At 46.0% G+C, this 14,888-nt stretch overlaps 1 protein-coding gene across 1 annotated transcript in view; it reads left to right on the top strand.

Moving 5' to 3' along the window:
• The first annotated feature begins 4,874 nt into the window (after nucleotides 1-4,874).
• MAPK1 (mitogen-activated protein kinase 1) overlaps nucleotides 4,875-14,888 on the top strand; it is a 47,472-nt gene continuing 37,458 nt past the window's right edge. Inside the window, exon 1 of the mRNA XM_069961104.1 lies at nucleotides 4,875-5,203. Coding sequence (XP_069817205.1) covers nucleotides 5,073-5,203 — 131 coding nt within the window. The 5' untranslated portion in view covers nucleotides 4,875-5,072. The remainder of the gene's footprint in view (nucleotides 5,204-14,888) is intronic.

Below are 14,888 nucleotides of genomic sequence, written 5' to 3'. Positions count from 1 at the left end.
GCGCTGCCGGGGAGAGGACCGGACACCCCCGGCAGCCGCGCATCAGACGGAGGCAGCCGGAGACTCTTGTGACCGCAAGCGAAACAATGCTTGCGGTCACAAGAGTGCAGTGGCGAGGGGGCCTCCCGGGCGGCATTATAATGTGGGCGGCAAGGCATGGGCCCCCCCGGAGCCTCGGGCCCCGGGCGGCCGCCCAAACCGCCTACATTATAATCCGCCATTGCCTGTGAGAGACAGAATTTAGAAAAAGAAAATTTTTAGAATTTTTTTAAATAATAATTTCTTTAAGAAGCTCCTCCTACTCCACTTTCACTACCTGGATTAACTGCACCTGTCTGCATTCCTTACCTGTATAAAAAAAACACCTGTCCGCACACTCAATCAATCACACGCCAACCTCTCCACCATGGCCAAGACCGAAGAGCCGCCTAAGGACACCAGGGACAATATTGTTGTCAGGAGCCGGTGGCAGCTGCAGCACTCATCCTGAGCCATTAATCACCTTGCACTTGACTGACAGGTTTTTCCTGCCAGTCAGATTTGGTTCTGGAGTCCCTGCTTCACCCTCGTTCTGGGACGGGACTTTAGCCCCTATGTAACTACTACCCCGCATGTTCCAGTTGCCTGCTGTAGCTTTCATTTAGCTATTTACTTTGTCTGATACCTTGTTACTAGACCTTGGCTCTTGTTCTCCTGACTATCCCTCTGACCACTGACTTTGTACTCCATTGCCTGATAGTTATTGACCTTGCTAGTTGACCTTGCTAGTTCGTTTGTCTTGTCTGTGTCTTCTGTTCGCTTTGACTTCAGAAGAGTTGCAGTCTCCAGGTTGGGGCCGGCCTGTTAAAGGAGTTATCCGGGTAACAAAAACAATAATCTAAACGATTCCCCTTCCCAATACCACCCTATGTCTAATATACATGTAAAACAGGCCTTTGCCTGTTTTTTTTTCTCATATTTACTCGCTCCGGATGTCTAAATTTATCGTCTCTGGGTCCACTCTGACAATACCCTGCTCCCTCTTCCCCCTCCCTTTCTAGTCACAGGACATGTCATCTCATCTCTGGGGGCTGGGTTAGCTGTATATTGACTTGGTAACCCGACCCCCAGGAGACATTATCTGCATCATCTCCATGAACCTGTGCTGATTCCATAGACTTAAATGGGACCCTGAGCCTAGGTTTCTGTAATATGAAAAATTATAGTCGTATCTCTGCTTGCTGTCAGTGAATGCAGGCATATGCACTTGTCTTTGTTTCACAGCTCTCTATATTGTAAGTGTAATGGATGTTCTTAGAGTCTGGATAAAACTAGAATGTTTTCATTCACAGTCAGCAAGCAGAGATCTAAACCTACACTATACACCCACCCCCTGGTAAACAGATGACTGTTATGCAGCACATAGCTACACCATGCGTGCATGCAGCTCTGCTAAATCATCAGCTGGTATGCAATACATATTGGGGTGATGTGATGCAAAATTAGTGGAAAAAGAAACAGTCCTGTGGTTACTGTGCAATAGTAATGACAGCAGTGGGCAGGAAAGAAAGCTAAGGAGGAGAGTACACAAATGGACCAATCAGGGAGATGCATGATGGGAGATGTAGTTTCCTGGCCGCCAACATCTTGGATATAGTCTTTTAGAAAGACTTGTAACTCAGGAATGGCAGCGGCTAGAAAGACATGAGACATGGCTTAAAATACTCAGGGGGACTTTGTGAGTAAGACCAGCTAGCATTTAATTTTTTAGATCTTAGGTGGCTAACCGCTTTAAGAGTCAGATTTGCCAAAAGACAGGGACAGTTAGTAGGAGCAGTGTCAGGGCTTCACCTAGTCTGTGTGTTCCGTGTGTCCCTGACCTCTTCTTCACAATTGTAAACCTGCACAAGGCTGGTATGGGCTGTACCTGGTACATTCTCTTACTTACTTACTTACTTACATTCTCTATATCCCTTACTGAGCTCTGACATTTACCTCACTAGAACAACTGTGAATGGAAGAAACATCCACTGCAAACCAGGCCTTCTCATCCAACATCAGGGCCTAACCTCACAAATGGTGTTTTAGCTGAATATCCTCCAGAGTCCAGCAGTGACTTGGTTTACACCACACTCAAAATAATGTTGTGGAAAGCATTCCCAGAGGATGCACTGATAATTATGTAACTATCTCCTTTCAGTCAGGAGTATTATACTCATTGTGAGACGTCTCGCTATGCTGAGAAGTATGCACTGTTTATTTTGAGTTGTGGCCATGTTTAAACTTATCCAGAAAGAGCGCAGCTGACCAGAGACACGGAGGAGATCAGGCTGTCAGGGACTGCTAGCACAGGCAACGGTTCTCATTCGTAACTTTCACTTTTTTTTTTTTTATTCAAACATTACTTTACTGAAAGAGTAGTAAATGCTTGGAACAAGCTTCCAGCAGATGTGGTTGGTTAATCCACAATAACTGAATGTAAACCCGCAGATTAGATGGACTAGGTGGTCTTTTTCTGCCGAAAGTTGACTCTGTCCTTGTATGCTTGTTAGAGGGACCCAATCATGAAAAATGGCTGTTAAGGGTGCGTTCACACATACAGGATCTGCAGCAGATTTGATGGCCCAGAATTGATTTGCTTTAAATCTGCAGCTTCAAATCTGCGCCATCAAAGCAACCCCCCCAGCACTGTTTCCAGTGATATTTGTCAATGCTGTGTCCCATGAAAGTACTTAAGGGTACGTTCACACGTACCGACTTGCAGCGGAAACCTCGCTGCGAGTTTTGCAGCGAGATCCGCTATGAGTCAAGGTCCTGTGCACACATACTCGTATTGCAGCCGCCCCATTAACCCCTTCATCCGCTCCTTGTATACATTACTTCTCTCCCGCACGGGGTCCCAGCTTCCTGCTCTGCCGCCCAGCCAATCAGTGTGTTGCCCAGCTGCAGCCACTGATTGGCTGGGCAGCAGAGCAGGAAGCCGGGACCCCGTGCGGGAGAGAAGTAATGTGTACAAAGAGCGGGAGCGGATGAAGGGGTAAAGAGGGCGGCTGCATTACATACTCGCAGCACCTGCCAGGACCTAGACTTGTCGCGGATCCGCAGCAGATTTGATCTAAATAACTGAACACAGCATCAAATCTGCTGCGGATCCTGTACGTGTGAACGCACCCTAAAAACGTACTCATCTAGTCATGTGGGCGGTCCGGAGCTCCTAACTACTCACGGCAGGGACAGCCCCTCTGTGACGCTGCCGGCTCCTATATGCTGACGCTTCCAAGGATGAGTGATTGCCGTCAAGATTTCCCGCCAGCCGTGATTAGTAAGGTCCATTTACACAGAAAGATTATCTGACAGATTATCTGCCAAAGATTTGAAGCCAAAGCCAGAAACAGACTGTACACAGAGATCAGGTCATAAAGGAAAGCCTGAGATTTCTCCTCTTTTCAAATCCATTTCTGGCTTTGGCTTCAAACCTTTGTCAGATAATCTGTCAGATAATCTTTCTGTGTAAATGGACCCTTAGGAGCTGCGGACCGCCCACATGACTAGATGAGTGTGATCAGCCAGACAAGTGACCTCATTCCGCAGGGCCCTGTTCATTACACAACAGCCACAGTGGTACATTTTGGGCAAGCCTTATGATTTTCTTGAGAAATCCGACCACATTTAAAGGACAAGTCCGGCCATTTTAATTTTTTTTTTTTCTCAAAATGCAGGGGCGGGGGAGAACATAAAAAACTATACTAACTCACCTCTCCCTGTGCTTCTCCAACATCTGATCATTGCTCTGGGACCCCCGTCGGGCTTCGGGCCCAGAGTCTACGTCATGACCGGACTGATGGACTGGCCACTCCAGTCACTGATTGGCTGAGCAGACAGTTCATCAGCCAGGACGGGCATTCTACCCCGAGTCATGACGTCACCACAACTCAATGCCGGACCCGCAGGGAATCACAGGCACAGGGAGAGGTGAGTAAGAGTAGTTATGTTCGCCCATGCCCCTGATGCCTATCATGTGATCATTTTACGTTACGTCGGCCGTGATGCCAAACGTGTACTATTTTTTTTTTTCTAAATTGTTTATTTCCGATGATGGACGTGGGGGATTGTGTGTTTATTTTTTCTTGTTTGTATTTTTCAGTAAATGTCTTATTTTTACATTTTATGTTACTGTCCTCCTAGGGGACTTTGCCATCTGCTGACAGCTGGTATAATACAGTACCGATCAGTATCATGTCAGTGTTACCTCACAGGCTGTCCAGGCATGATGGGAAATGTAGTTTTGCAACGGCTGAAGGGCCGAAGGTTCCCCATCCCTGATTTAAAGGGATCCTACTTCCTAATAGTTTCTAAACACTTCTCAGTATCGGCACAGATTTCGATGTAAGTTTCTGGCCATGTTGCATTTTCAGACTAAAGTGCTTTAACCCTGCTCCTGACACCTGTTAAATAGTCATGGGGGCGGAGCCAAAGCAGCATGTCACTCTGACTCCGCCCCCAGGCTTGATTGACACCACTGCTGAGAATGTTTAGCACTAAGGGGACCCCAGCTACAGTATAGTATGCCACAGTACACACCGTGCCAGCTACCATAAACGCAAAGTGTGAACCCCTCCTTATAATGAATGCGCTTCCTGCTCCCTGCGGATTCCTAACCCCTGCAGCACTATGTGCCTCTGCCTCTAGTCCATCACACATAGACGATCCAGTATGTGAGCACCAGACATACAATATTAATAAGCGGCTGCAGATAAACATGATTTGGCTCCATCGATGGAAAAATGTCCACAACATGTGTCTCAATAAAGATTGGGGAAAAAAAAAACAAGAGCAAAGAGTCCACACCCACTGCAGCAAAGCGTGAGGGAGGTCCCGCCTCTCTGGCCCCGCCCACCTGCCCCTCCCCACACACACCCAGCAGGCGGGAAGGCGTCAGCCCAGGCAGCGCCTCACACAACCACCGACCGAGCGAGAGAGTGAGTCCCGGCTATCACCGAGCAGCCAGCAGGACAACACCCGCAGCGGCGGAGCGAGTCAAGGCCAGCCGTGCGAGCGACAGCGCCGGGAGAGAGACTCTCTTGACAGCAAATATGGCGGCTGCGGCTGGGGCCTCGTCAAACCCCGGAGGGGGACCAGAGATGGTGCGGGGACAGGCGTTTGACGTGGGCCCGCGGTACACCAACCTGTCGTACATCGGTGAGGGAGCCTACGGCATGGTGTGGTAAGTAGAGTCGGGTCGGGTGTGTCGCCCCCTGGCTGAGACCCTGCGGCGGCGGCGGCGTGCTGGGATGTGCCTGTCCCGGGCCTGCACCCTCCTCTCCCCGTCACCACCCCTCCCTGAGTACACAGCCACACAGCAACACTTACTGCGCCTTTTCCTTCTTGTCGCACTGATTCGCCCATTCCGTCATGTCTTACGTGTGTGACAGCGGAGATCACTGCAGGCAGCCCGGGCGGAGATCACTGCAGGCAGCCCGGGCGGAGATCACTGCAGGCAGCCCGGGCGGAGATCACTGCAGGCAGCCCGGGCGGAGATCACTGCAGGCAGCCCGGGCGGAGATCACTGCAGGCAGCCCGGGCGGAGATCACTGCAGGCAGCCCGGGCGGAGATCACTGCAGGCAGCCCTATCAGAGGGCAGGAGTGATGTCTGCCGGGGGCTTCACTGTCATCACATCTATTGATCCCCCCCCCTCCCCCAGATGTCTCCTCATCCTGATCTGTCAGCCTGCATGGTGGGCTCCATGATGGGCACCTGTGTCCCTGTACACCGCTGGCCCCCAGCATCACCTGATAGGAAAAAGATGTCAGAGGTTATAGCAGGGATGGGGAACCTTCAGCCCTCTAGCTGTTGCAAAACTACAATTCCCATCATGCCTGGGCAGCCGAAGCGTTAGCTTCGGCTGCCCAGGCATGATGGGAATTGTAGTTTTGCAGCAGCTGGAGAGCCGAAGGTTCCCCATCCATGGGTTATAGGCAGATGTATACTGTTGTCTCATGGTCAGATTCTTCGTTGCTCATAGCAACCAATCACAGCTCAGCTTTCATCTATCACAGCTCTTCGAAAAATTAAAGCTGAGCTGTGATTGGTCGCTGTGGGCAACATGTATAAGAGATCAGAGTCGGCTCCTTTTATTTTTATCTGGTCACATGCATTGCACTCAAATATTTGATACTTTTAAAGCGAATGTACCATTTACTAAGTTTTATTTTTTTTCTCACTATTTTTTTTTTTTTTTTTCGAAAACGGATCCAGTGTAATGCACCGGTATTCCTTATGTGCCTGCTCTATGCTCTGGAGGTAGGCCAGTACCCCTGTGTAGATTGAAGCCTTCACGCGTCACTTAGGGTTATTACCCTGAGAGGAGGAGGGGGGGGGGTGTTGTTACCCCGAGAGGAGGAGGAGGGGGGGGGGGCGTTGTTACCCCGAGAGGAGGAGGAGGGGGGGGGGGCGTTGTTACCCCGAGAGGAGGAGGAGGGGGGGGGGCGTTGTTACCCCGAGAGGAGGAGGAGGGGGGGGGGCGTTGTTACCCCGAGAGGAGGAGGAGGGGGGGGGGCGTTGTTACCCCGAGAGGAGGAGGAGGGGGGGGGGCGTTGTTACCCCGAGAGGAGGAGGAGGGGGGGGGCGTTGTTACCCCGAGAGGAGGAGGGGGGGGGGGGCGTTGTTACCCCGAGAGGAGGAGGAGGGGGGGGCGTTGTTACCCCGAGAGGAGGAGGGGGGGGGGGCGTTGTTACCCCGAGAGGAGGAGGAGGGGGGGGGCGTTGTTACCCCGAGAGGAGGAGGAGGGGGGGGGGGGCGTTGTTACCCCGAGAGGAGGAGGAGGGGGGGGGGGCGTTGTTACCCCGAGAGGAGGAGGAGGGGGGGGGGCGTTGTTACCCCGAGAGGAGGAGGAGGGGGGGGCGTTGTTACCCCGAGAGGAGGAGGAGGGGCGTTGTTACCCGGTGTTCCGGGCCCACCTCCAGTGCATAGAGGGGGCCAGTGCACATGAAGAATACCGGCACCAGCTTGAGAATCGGGCAGCGTCTTGGAAAATGGACCGCACCACTCTGATCCCCGCACTGACACTGTAGTGGGAAAGAAAAATTACTTAAGAGATGGTACTTTCTCTCTATGACTTTATCAGAGGTTTTTTTTATTTTTTATACATTAGTCACTTTACTACTAAAATTGAAGTAGAAACTAAGGGGGGGGATTTATCAAACATGGTGTAAAGTGAAACTGGCTCAGTTGCCCCTAGCAACCAATCAGATTCCACCTTTCATTTTCCAAAGAGTCTGTGAGGAATGAAAGGTGGAATCTGGTTGGTTGCTAGGGGCAACTGAGCCAGCTCTACTACGCTAGTTTGGTAAATCTCCCCCCTAGGACTTTACTGCAACATGTGAATAATCCTTTACCCACTTAGTAAACTGACTCGCATAAACTGATCAGTAGAGATGAGCGAACCGGGTTCGGGTTCGAGTCGATCCGAACCCGAATGTTCGGTATTTGATTAGCTGGGGCTGCTGAACTTGGATAAAGCTCTAAGGTTGTCTGGAAGACATGGATACAGCCAATGACTATATCCATGATTTCCACATAGCCTTAGGGCTTTATCCAACTTCAGCAGCCACCGCTAATCAAATGCCGAAAGTTCGGGTGCGGATCGTCTCGAGCATGCTCCAGGTTCGCTCATCTCTACTGATCAGGTATTGTGACTAGTTAGGGGTATGTTCACACAGAGTGAAAGGCTGCAGATTTGTTGAATTTTCCCCCGTTGACTTTAAAGGCCCTATTACTCTGGCTGATTGTCACATCGGGGAATATCGCCCCATAGTATCACTGCGGCATATAGTCTAAAACTTAATATTTTTTGGGTGTAGATTATAATACAATACAGCTCCAAGCAGGTGCACGTCCACCACTACAATGTTGACCTGACAAAGATTATCACTCGACATCCAGCACATCAAATAATATGACAGTCTATCTCCCAGTCCTGGCGTGTTTCCTACACTATGTGGGTTTAGCAGTTCAAAACAGTAGGGCAACAACATATACCGAACCAGCTATTACGTGATAACGTGCATACACAACAGTCAGGTATGGTAATGGCACCATAGACCAAATATGATAAAGATAAAAAAAATAAGAGGAGCTACTCGCAGCATCCCGTATCCTAACAGACAGGAGATGCTGGTAATATCATGCCATGTAAGAGAGTTGTCGCCAGTGAGTGATGTTTAATTCTGACATGTCAAAAAGAAAATCAGTTGTCAGCAACACATCTCCCCGTGTAATGGTGATATGCAGTGACGGCTAAGGAACGCATGGGGCCTTGTGTTAGGCTCTGTAGACAAGGACTGATCTAAGACATCGACGCTCATTTATAATGGGAATCGGACGTGTAATACGGCCTTAACAGGGATATACAAATCTGCAACGTTTTATTTCCTTTGTGAAGAAATTCTCAGAAGTCATTGATAGCACCTGATCAATTTGTGCAAGTCAACTTTGCAGAATGCTATACAAGTCATAGGGGGTGACAAACAGGAACATTACTAAATCCAAAAACCTTACATGAATAAGGGTCCATTTACACAGAAAGATTATCTGGCAGATTATCTGCCAAAGATTTGAAGCCAAAGCCAGGAATGGATTTAAAAAGAAAAGAAATCTCAGGCTTTCCTTTATGACCTGATCTCTGTTTATTGTCTGTTTCTGGCTTTGGCTTCAAATATTTGGCAGATAATCTGTCAGATAATCTATCTACCAAAGATTTGAAGCCAAAGCCAGAAACAGACTATAAACAGAGATCAGGTCATAACAGAAACCCTGAGATTTCTTTTCTTTTTAAATTCATTCCTGGCTTTGGCTTCAAATTTTTGGCAGATAATCTGTCAGATAATCTGTCTGTGTAAATGGACCCTTCGGTAAATGGCAGGCTGGAACATAGGGATAGAAGACCCTGCCCACAGGGCTTACCATCTACAATCTAGTATCTGTTTTCTAATGAAGATTCAGCTGTGTCACCAACATTATTACTGATGGCATATATTGACGAGTAGGCCAGAGTCCTCCGTACTGAAGTATGGGTTCTAATATGAATAGGCCACAGGGGAAGCGTGAAATTATTTTCTCAGCTGGGATCAGCATTTGTGCACCATTCCCAGCTGTATAGTAAAAAATAGCTTTCATTCGCTATAGGATTGATCCAGGAGTATGCAAGAGCAGATGGGAATTTCAGAAGAGATATACAATGAGATTCATTAAACCTGTAGCTAAAGTATCAGTTCATTTAGTCTTGTAAAAAGTCTGGAACTTCTCCCCCCAGACCCCTACAGGGAAGAGAAAGGACTCGCTAAGGCTGGAATGAATTTTGAGCCATTATATATAATGGTTAGACACATGTAAGGGTGCGTTTACACAGAAAGATTTATCTGACAGATTTTGGAAGCCAAAGCCAGGAATGGATTTGAAAAGAGGATAGATCCCAGTCTGTCCTTTATGACCTGATCCCTGTTTATAGTCTGTTCCTGGTTTTGGCTTCAAAGATCTGTCAGATAAATCTGTCTGTGTAAACGCGCCATAAGTGTAGTAATCATTGAAATTTTGTCCAGTAGTATCTTTATCCAGGTGATGTGGCATTTCTTAACATGAAGCCTCCCTGAACACTAGAGACTTAGGCCCTGGGGGTCATTATGGGTCACAAGGTGCCAAGCCTGGAGGTCAGCAATCTCTACTGAATGCCAGCTCATCTGCCTCCAGGAAGAATGGAGTCTTCGGCCATTGTTTAGTACCTATCTATCTACAGCAGGTATGGGGAACCTTCGGCCCTCCAGCTGTGGCAAAACTACAATTCCCATCATGCCTGCACAGCCAAAGCGAAGCTGTAGTTTTGCCACAGCTTGGAGGGCTGAAGGTTCCCCATCCCTGATCTACAGTGTATGTGAGTTTCCAATAGTTAAAAATGTCCGTGCATCTCAGAGTAATGGATCCTGTTTAGGGGAAATGTTATAAAAGGACATTGCTGGAGGCAAATAATGTGGAAGATCACTGTTATTATAGCTATCAGTTTAGTCATGAGTGATTCTAGGAGAGATACCTTTACAATAAAAAAAATGCCGCCGCCATTTTAGAGCTTCTTCCTGCTTTCTAACACTATAATCTTCAGGTGTAAAAAAAAATATATATATTGTAAATAACAATCAAATAGAATTAACAAAATTGCATTATCATAGATGGGCTTTTTTTTTTCTTCAGGTTTATACTAGGGTTGCCATAACTACTGCTACTTTTTCCTGTCCTACTTTATCTGTTTTGATAGATCATGTTGTACATATTCCATCATAGTAGAACACATAATAACAGGTAGCAGAGGAGGGTGGAGACACTGGTACTCTCTGAATAGTAGTAGCTATGGCAATCGTGCTCTGAACTCCGGAGCGATGCGTGCTCAGCTCACTGCGCATCTCTCTATATGATGTATTAGCTGAGTATGGTCTATACTATCAAGTGAAACTGATTACTTTTATGCTGCGTTTACACGAAACGATAATTGGCCCGATCGTACAATTAACGATGTCGGAGTAGCGATTTTTTTTTTTTTCCAGAACGGCCAGCGTTTAGACGGTACGATATATCATACGGAAATTCGTTTTGAGATCGCTTAAGCCTATCACACATTGGTTAAATCGGCGAACGACTGTTTACACGAAACGATCTGCGAATTTTTTGCGAGCGACGAACAACGGTTTTGGAACATGTTGTAAGATCAAAATGAACGTTTTCTCGTTCGTCGTTTGATCGCTCGCAGCGTTTACACCTATGATTATCGTTCGAATTCAATCGTTATCGTGCGAATTCGCACGATATTCGTTCTGTGTAAACGCAGCATTAGAAGGAAAAATAACCTGATCACTTGCTTGTGTACTTGAACAGTCTTTATAAGAACAGTCTTTATAAGCCCAGAAGCTTATCAATTATTTTTTGCCAATCGCCTTATCTTTAGGTTGGGGTGGTGAGACCCAGCCGATCAACTTTTAAAATGTCAAGGGTTTTTTGTAGTTTTTGTTGGTACCATTTTGGGGTAGATATGAATTCCTGTCTTTGCTTTTCCTTCCATTTTTTCTGGTATGGTGATGTGATAAAAAAATCAGCAGTTTTGGCATTTTTTTTTTTTCCTTGGTTTACATTTTAATAAATCTGACACTTCCACACGTGGCAATACCATTTATGTTTGCCAGTTGTGGAATTTAAATTTTTTTATTATATATTTTAAGGGTAGCTTCACACGTACCAGATCCGCAGCGGATTTCACGCTGCGTTTTTGCAGTGAAATCCGCTGCGGATCCTTTAGTGTGAAGCCCCTTTAACCCCCCAGCCGCCTGGCCCCGTGCATACAGTGCTGCCTGATTGGCTGTTGTGGAGCCTCACACACAGCCGCTGTGCCGAGCAGGTAGTGTGTGTGTGTGTGTGTGTGTTAAAGTGAATCCACTGCGTTTATGGGACCCATTCAGCTTCACACTACAGGATCCACAGCGGATTTAGCTGCAAACTCGCTGCATGAAATCCGCAGAGTATCCGGTACGTGTGAAGCTACCTTAAACAGAATTAGTCAGGACCCTAACAGTTAGACAAAAATGACACTTTTGAGTGTATTCAAAATTTGTTTAATTGCGTCTCCTTTCTGGTTTAGCTTAAGGCTATGTTCCTACACAGTATTTTTGCAACTAAAACCAGGACTGGATAGAAAGGACAGAGAGGCTATGCTCGCGCACTGTTGAAATTGAGTGGATTGCCACCTTTTAATGGCAAATAACGTCTGTTATTGGCCATTAAATGGCGGCCATTCACTCCATTTCAACACTGTGAGCAACGTGTTTCTCTGTTTTCAATCCACTCCTGGTTTTGGTTGCAAAAATACTGTGAACATAGCCTAAAAATCAGAGAGGTGGGCCAAGCCACATTGACATGTCTTCTCCCCACCTTGCTAGATTGGTGCATCATCTATCCTGTGGGATCACCCCAATCTATCATCCAAGAATGAAACAGAGGGGAGAAGAAAGACCAGTGCATTAAAATTTTTTAGGTTTACTGTATCTCTTTTTAACGTATCTGGTTTATGGGAAAAAAACTAATGCAATTGTGTTCATTTTCTATTGACTTACATGCAAAAATGCAGTGTGAACCCAGGGATAAACAGTAACCGGTGTTGGTTTTACACAGTTTGATAAATCTAAGCCTTACAGTAGGTTCACGTTGTGTTTTTGCAGTCCGTCGAACAGATCCATTTTTTTAATGGTTACTTTAACGTACAGATTAACATGGTCAGCCACATTTTTGTGTACGCCGAAGTTTTTTTTAATCTGCTTTTTCCTTATATAATAGAAGTCAATGGAAAAACTGATCCAAATGGATGGCACACAATTGCATCCATTCCACCCCCCACCCACCCCAATACAACGGATATGTTAAATGGACTGCAAAAAACAGTGTGGAACCCAGCCTCAGTGTATATCGGTAATATCATACTACCTAGATGGCTTACGGATTATGTTGTAGGTGCTTGTAATATGTTTGTGTTTGCACTTTTAGAGTGCTACATTTGCCAAACTCTTCAGGTCTGTGGAATGCGCTCTCATGTCTACACTAGTTTAGCTGCAAGACCTTCTTGTGCCTACGTTTCATTGCATGCCTCCATCAAGCTGCTTTTGCTTGTTTTTTTTTTTTTTTTTAATCTCTTGTAAAATGTAAATCGTTGATGTAACACCTACTTTTTTTAAGTTTTGCTATTTTAATATTTTTAACAAGCTGCGGTATATTCGTTTTGGGTGTTGAATTTCACTATATCAGGTATTGCTATGCCATTGCAAGGCATGTTTAGTATGAGGAAGAGCTGTGATAATTCTTGTATCTTTTCTACAGGTGTGATGGTCACTAGTGGATTCATCTAATGCTGAGTTTACACGGAACGATTATCGTGTGAATTTGCACGATAACGATCGAATTCGAACGATAATCGTACGTGTAAATGCATGGAACGACGAGCGAGAAATCGTTCATTTTGGTCTTTGAACGTGTTCTTAAATCGTCGTTCGCAAAAAATTCGTAGATCGTTCCGTGTATGCAGTTGTTCACAGATTTAACCTATGTGTAAGATAGGCTTAAGCGATCGCAAAACGAATTTTCAGTACGACATATTCCGTCTAAACGCTGATCTCTATAAAAAAAATTATTTCGAAATCGTTAATCGTACGATCAGGCGAATTATCGTTCCGTGTAAACGCAGCATAAGGCTTTTCTTATATCTGTTAGCAGATTGTAAGGCCAGCCTAAAATACTGTGCGCAGGAACCTCTGGAAAATCTGTGTTAAATCCCTATGTAATAATGTGGATTTACATATGTTTTAGCCACAGATTTCTCTCAATAGGGTCGGTTACATCTGCTCTCAAATATGTGCAATGTGTGTACACCTCATGTGAATGCATTATTCACTTACATTGGCCCAGATTTTCAATCTCAGAAACAAAGCAGCCAGTCACAGTCCATTAAAGCTGAGCTGTGATTGGTTGCTATTTGTCTGAGACAAAAATGCGCCATTGTGATAGGTATAGGGCAGTGAAGGGGAACCTCTGGCCTTCTAGCTATTGCAAAACTACAATCCCCATCATGCCTGCAGATGATGGGAATTGGAGTTTTACAACAGCTAGAGAACTGGAGGCTTCACTGACATGTGAACAGGGCTATAGAAACCTACAGGGCCACAAAGTCATTTCAACGCAGTGCCCTCCGAATTAACACAGGAAGCAGTGCAGTAAAAGGTGACACCAGGTATATAGATGACAGGTAGACACAAATTGCTGTTACCTACAACTCTGCATTCTCTGTAATAAACAGGTCTTTTCTTACCTGATTATCAGCCTGTGTAGTGGTCTGTTTAACACAGAGATTTATCTCACAGCCAGGAATGGATTTGAAAAGAGGAGAAATTTCAGTCTTTTTATGACCTGTTCTCTGTTTAGTATTTTCCTGGCTTTGGCGTAAAAAATCTGTCAGATCTGTGTAAATGCGGCCTTAAAATGACAGTGACCAGCCAACGTTCATTAGCTGATTGCCTCTTGTGTGGCCATATACATCATTATTTACTGCACGTCTGTCTAAGCAGGGAATATGTGGCCAATAACAATGCATTTAAATGGCCACGTGATTAGTCAAGCATTGTGAATCTCTGTGATTGGCGGCTGTTTTCTGCCTTACATCTAGCTATGTGTAAGTTTTGTTTTGTTTTTTTTTTTTTAAATCCACAGTTCACAATTAGGGTGCATACATACTAGAAAATCCACCACGGATTCTGTCACTTGTACCCGCTCGCCAATTCCGCCGAAAGACTTGACGTCAATTCTTTCAGTGAACAGTGGAATTGTCTCGGCCATAGAATGGTGTCTATGGTACGGGCGGAATCTGTGGCGGTTAATACACGCTGATTCCGTAGTGTGCATACACCCTTAGGGTACAAACACACACACCGTATACGCAGCAGATACGCAGCAGATTTGATGGTGAAGACTTGATGCTGTGTTCAGTTATGTAGATCTAATCTGCTGCGTATCTGCTGTATTTGCTGCGTATCGCAGCAGTAAATAAGCTGCGTATACGGTGTGTGTGTTTGTACCCTTAAAGGGGATTTTCAAGCAAAATGGACTGATTTGCGGAATGCTGACACCCACAATACATGGTTAATGGAGTTTGTGTCCGTTCACTGTGTAGCAATGGTGATATGTAACTGCAGGTCAGCATCTATTCACTTGAACGGGACCTGAGATGCAGTTACAAGTCACCACCTCTACACAGTGAACGGAGACTCATTCACTGTATTGTGAGTGTCAGCACCCTGATCAGTCCATTTTCCTCGGAAGATCCCTTTGATG

Source organism: Dendropsophus ebraccatus, chromosome 3, assembly GCF_027789765.1.
Source record: "Dendropsophus ebraccatus isolate aDenEbr1 chromosome 3, aDenEbr1.pat, whole genome shotgun sequence".
In the NCBI taxonomy this organism is placed as follows: Eukaryota; Metazoa; Chordata; class Amphibia; order Anura; family Hylidae; genus Dendropsophus; species Dendropsophus ebraccatus.
Note: the sequence above shows the minus strand (reverse complement) of the source record. Positions and strands in the feature narration are given on the sequence as shown.